At 39.4% G+C, this 5,246-nt stretch overlaps 1 protein-coding gene across 1 annotated transcript in view; it reads left to right on the top strand.

The window, feature by feature from the left end:
- RDH10 (retinol dehydrogenase 10 (all-trans)) overlaps positions 1–4,754 on the top strand; it is a 37,389-nt gene extending 32,635 nt beyond the window's left edge. The window contains exons 6-8 of the mRNA XM_011982007.1: positions 385–530; positions 2,132–2,263; positions 2,365–4,754. Of these exons, the coding sequence (XP_011837397.1) occupies positions 385–530; positions 2,132–2,263; positions 2,365–2,488 (402 nt within the window). The 3' untranslated portion in view covers positions 2,489–4,754. The remainder of the gene's footprint in view (positions 1–384; positions 531–2,131; positions 2,264–2,364) is intronic.
- Positions 4,755–5,246: the final 492 nt, after the last annotated feature.

The following is a 5,246-nucleotide window of genomic DNA, read 5'->3' as shown; positions in this document are numbered from 1 at the left end:
GCAACCTCCACTTCCCAGGTTCAAGCAATTCTCCTGCCTCAGCCTCCTGAGTAGCTGGGACTACAGGCACATGCTCAGCATGCCCAGCTAATTTTTGTATTTTTAGTAGAGGCAGGGTTTCACCATTTTGGCCAGGCTGGTCTCAAACTCCTGACCTCAAGTGATCCAGCCACCTTGGCCTCCCAAAGTGCTGGGATTACAGACGTGAGCCACCGCGCCCAGCCAGGTATCTGTTTTTTAAAATGATTTCCTTTTCTTCATGTAGTCACCTGTAACCCTATGTATTAGACATCCAACCATAGTAATAGGACCAGGGAGGCTTCAGTTGGGTTGGGGATAGGGGCATATGCTTAGTATTTCTGCTTTCTCCCCTCTTTAACTCAGGATTACTGTGCCAGTAAATTTGGAGTTGTGGGTTTTCATGAATCCCTGAGCCATGAACTAAAGGCTGCTGAAAAGGATGGAATTAAAACAACTTTGGTTTGCCCTTATCTTGTAGACACTGGCATGTTCAGAGGCTGCCGAATCAGGTCAGTGAGAACCTATATTATTACTGATAAAAAGAATAATATTGGGAGAATATGTGGAATTGGACTTCCAAACATAGCCTTGTATTTTAACTATCATTTGACAATCTGTGGCTTTCGTTGGTCAAGATTAAGTTTGTAAAATTGGTGTATAAGATGGCAAGGGACAGACTGGTGCCACACTGATACTAATTTGCAGAAATTAATCCAGAATCATCAGATAGGAAATGGCTTCTCTGTAAAGAGAAAACATAGATATCCAGTCTTTTCCTTAGAAGCTCACCTTTTGGAGTTACTTGTTTCTTTAATATTGGTATTGGTAAATAGGGATTCCAGAAGAAAATTCCTTCATGTGACTTGGGTCTGGATGTGAAACAATGTCACTGTCACAGAGATTAACGTGCCTTTCTTCTGAAAAGACCATTGAATATTACACTCCAGATTTGGAAACGTCCTTTTTGCAGCAAGCGTATGTAACTAGATTCACTCTGGCAGAATGAGAAGAACCATTTAGATGTACTGAAAAATGAAGTAAAATACCCACACACATAGAAAGGAGGCATGTGGGAATATAAATGTCAAGTTACATCTGACTTGAGCTCAGCAGAATAAACAAAACCGTGAATCATTAAGAGGATGCTTGTGAAGACATGCTTACTTTGAAATCTTTGCTTGGGTGAATTTGAAAGGCAAAGGGAAGATAACCAAACCAGTTCCCTGTTGGTTGGGGGCCATTCTTAACGTGTACTGAACTGAACAAGCAGCAAAATAGGTGGAAGGTGATTTGAATCACTCCAAAGTCAGGGTGACTCCAAGTCTGAACTGGAAAATGGACTCCAGCTCTGCCTCTTATCCCACACACGTGTGTGTTTGTGTGAACATGTGTGTGTGTGTTGGTGGTTTGTTTTGTTTTGTTTTGTTTTCCTTTTATGTACTTGGGAGGCAGTTGCTGAGGGTCTTGCAGAGCTCTGTTTCCTCCAGTGTAGCATAGCAGCAGGTGCAGGGGTCCAAAGCTATGGTGGCAAAATGAAGAATGAAAGGAATAAATTGCACACTGTCATTTCAACATTTAACCTAGTGAATTAAACTGAAGGTAGGATGTCTATATGCCCTTCATTTCAGGGGCCCCTAGAGAATATACCTTAGCTTTCCCTCTTCCAGCATCCTGGAAAGTAGATACCTGGCCCTCCTTTCACTTTGAAAGCTTACCCCCTCATTTTGACTACACCTAATACTAAAAGCTTGGCATCTTGGTTGGGATTAGTGTTTGCTATGCCAAACACCCTCTCCTCTTTCTATTGAAAGCAAAACATAGGAAAATAATTTGAAATACATTTTAAGGCATCTTAAAAACATGACTTTTTCATCTTATGGAAAAGCAGACCAATTTTACTTTTTTTCCCCCAACTTGTTTTCTAGACTGTGCCAGTAAAATGTGTTCATAGTAGGAAAATTTGGAAAATACAGAAAAGCACTATGAAGAAAACAAAATGTACCCAAAATCCCATCACTCAGATAACGTCACTGTTAATGTTTTGATATGTATTTCCAGTCTTTTCTATTGTGTTAATACTTCATTTTGTTTTTGAATAAATAACTTTCAGGAAAGAAATTGAGCCTTTTCTGCCACCTCTGAAGCCTGATTACTGTGTGAAGCAGGCCATGAAGGCCATCCTCACTGACCAGCCCATGATCTGCACCCCTCGCCTCATGTACATCGTGACCTTCATGAAGAGGTAACTGGGAGGGTTCCCTCACTGACCAGGTCTCTCCATGCTTGCCCGATGTCTTAGTTGAAACTTCAAGTTTGCTAACAGCTGTGACTTTCCTTTTTCAGCATCCTCCCATTTGAAGCAGTTGTGTGCATGTATCGGTTCCTAGGAGCAGACAAGTGTATGTACCCCTTTATTGCTCAAAGAAAGCAAGCCACAAACAATAATGAAGCAAAAAATGGAATCTAAGAATCTTTTTGTATGGAATATTACTTCTATCAGAAGATGATCCAGATGTTTCAGTCCAATGCACATCAGCATTGCTGACATTTTATGGATTCTAAACTTGTGTTGTTTCTTTTTTTAATCAACTTTTTAAAAAAATAAAGTGTAAATTAACCGACTAGAGTACTTGGAAAATGTGATCAGTAAAAGTGAACTTAGGTTGTTGCCAACAGGGTCCTTTTAGGCAGAACCCAAAAACCAGTCAAATCTTTAGAGAAGCACTGTGTGACATCTTCAGGTTACCATTATTTTTTTAATGAGCAGGAAGTCTAGAAATGATAACTAGACTGTATATTTCATGTGTGTGATTTTTCAGAATTCCCATAGAGTTTACTCATTCTTGTTATTAAACTCCAGCCAGTTGACATCTTTGCAATTTCAAGGACTGATAGTGCTATATTTTCTCATGTTTTCTAAGTTTCCGTTTTGCAAGGCCTAGGTGGCTTTTTCATGGTGTTTGTATGTTTAGCTCTTTTGAAAAGGAATTTTGAAATCTGCATCAACTGAAGTAAATGATATCTGAGTATTACAGTAAAGGTGACCAAGTCTCTTTCTTAAAGTCACAATGACTAAAGTATTAGCTGAATTTTTTTTTTTTTTTTTTTGAGACAGAGTCTCGCTCTGTACCAGGCTGGAGTGCAGTAGCACAATCTCAGCTCACTGCAGTCTCTGCCTCACAGGTTCAAGTGATTCTCCTGCCTCAGCCTCCTGAGTAGCTGGGACTACAAGCACGCGCCACCATGCCCAGCTAATTTTTATATTTTTAGTAGAGATGGGGTTTCACCATGTTGGCCAGGCTGGTCTCGAACTCCTGACCTCAGGTGATCCGCCCGCCTCAGCCTCCCAAAGTGCTGGGATTACAGGCATGAGCCACTGCGCCCAGCCTTGAATTTTTAATTTTATCTCTGAAATACTTCATTAAGTGTCTGGAGACCTAATTATCCTAAAAGATCATCCATTTTCTACCTATGAATTTTGCTGCATACAGAAAGTGCCCTTCCCTCAGGAAGTTGCTGTGTTTCATTTCTTTGGATGGACTCTTACCTAGAATACATAGCAGCTCTGCAAAGAAACAGTTTTTAAAAATGGGAACTTCTACATTGAAAAGTCCCCATTTTTGTGCCAACTATAATGAGTGAGAGGGAGAAATCTTATTCTATGGCATATGTATGGAAAGGTGTAAAGATTCTTTTGAAAGTTTTATTCACGTTGTAGAACAGCAAATGACATTTTTACAGTATTTTTTTGTAAAGCAAACTATTTTGTGCCTTGAATTTGGTATATGTGTATTAGTGAAACATTGTAAAAGTGAACTTCTACCTCTGTATCTAAATGTATACCATCCACTTGTAAATTACTATAAACTATTATGTGATTGCCTTTTTTTTTTTTTTTTTTTTTTAGAATGTCTTGTTTAAATAGCAGCCAATGTTTAAGGCTATTAAAATAAGCCAACTTTTACTAATTGGGGAGTTTTATAAATGACTGATTAAATTTAAAGAATTAACTTACATGCAACTGTGTGATTATTAGTTATCAGCAGTGTTGTAAGGAAAATTATTGTGTTTTTTTTTAATGATCATTATCCCACTTTAGGTAAAGAAAAATGTTGGAATGGAATAGTGTTGGGAAACAGACATTAACAACCTAGGGTGCCTGCACTCAAATAGCCAATGTTACCGTCCCTAGATTAGATACTTGATTAAGGGCTTGTTCGTACCAAAAGTGGGGAAACAATCCATGACCTGTGTTTTAGTTTGGCTGCACCACAGATCAAATCTGCACTGTGTCTACATAGGAAAGGTCCTGCTGTGTGCTAATGTTCCCAGTGCAGGACTTGAGGAAGAGCTCTGTTGTATGTTTCCATTTCTCTTTATAAAAGATAACCAAATCTTGTGGCCTTTATAACAATGGAGGCACTGGCTGCCTCTTAATTTTCAATCATGGACCTAAATAAGTACTCTGAAGTAGTCTCAGCAGTGCCAGGTGGGGACAGATATACTCAGAGGTTATCCAGGTCTGCCTCCCAGTGAGCCTGGAGTACAACAGACCCTCCTAGAGAAATCTGTTGTAATTTAACAACCCACTTACCCACCTTAAAACTGAGGAAAGTCTTCTTTACATCTAATTTTATTCTTGTGTGTTGTAACTTAAACCTTTTTCTATTTTTGTTTATTATTGCCCTTACAAGGGTGTCTATCTCCAAGTTCAATAAACCTAATTCATTTAACTTTTTTGTAGAAGTCTTTCATTCTCATGTCCCAGCCCAGTTCAATCACTTCTGTGGCTCTTCCTTGAATGTTGTCCAAATTCTCCCTCCCATCTTTAGCTGTGGAGTTTGGAAAGGGATACAGTTAATGCAGGTTTAGAAGTATGGAATTCCTACAAGTTGCATTTCTTCATCCCAATATCATGGTCTTACTAATGCTACATTGCTGATTGTGTGTGTGATTGTTTCTAAACATGAAATCTCTTCTAGACACGTCTGCCTGTTTGTGTTGATCACTTATGTAATTGCCAAGGTTGCTTTTCTGGCTGGTTATTTATCTACACCTACCCCCACCCCTTAACATGAATGCTGACTCTGAATATATTCTCTTTTTTGTCATCTGGCCCATTCATGTGGGCGTTCAGGGCCACTGGACTCAAGGCTGATCCCCTAAGGAGCACCACCCCCACCTCATACTGGCACTCTCCCTTTCTCTAACCTTTCAACCAATTT

Source organism: Mandrillus leucophaeus, unplaced genomic scaffold, assembly GCF_000951045.1.
Source record: "Mandrillus leucophaeus isolate KB7577 unplaced genomic scaffold, Mleu.le_1.0 Scaffold233, whole genome shotgun sequence".
NCBI classification, from domain to species: Eukaryota; Metazoa; Chordata; class Mammalia; order Primates; family Cercopithecidae; genus Mandrillus; species Mandrillus leucophaeus.
This window is presented reverse-complemented; position numbering and strand designations above follow the sequence as displayed.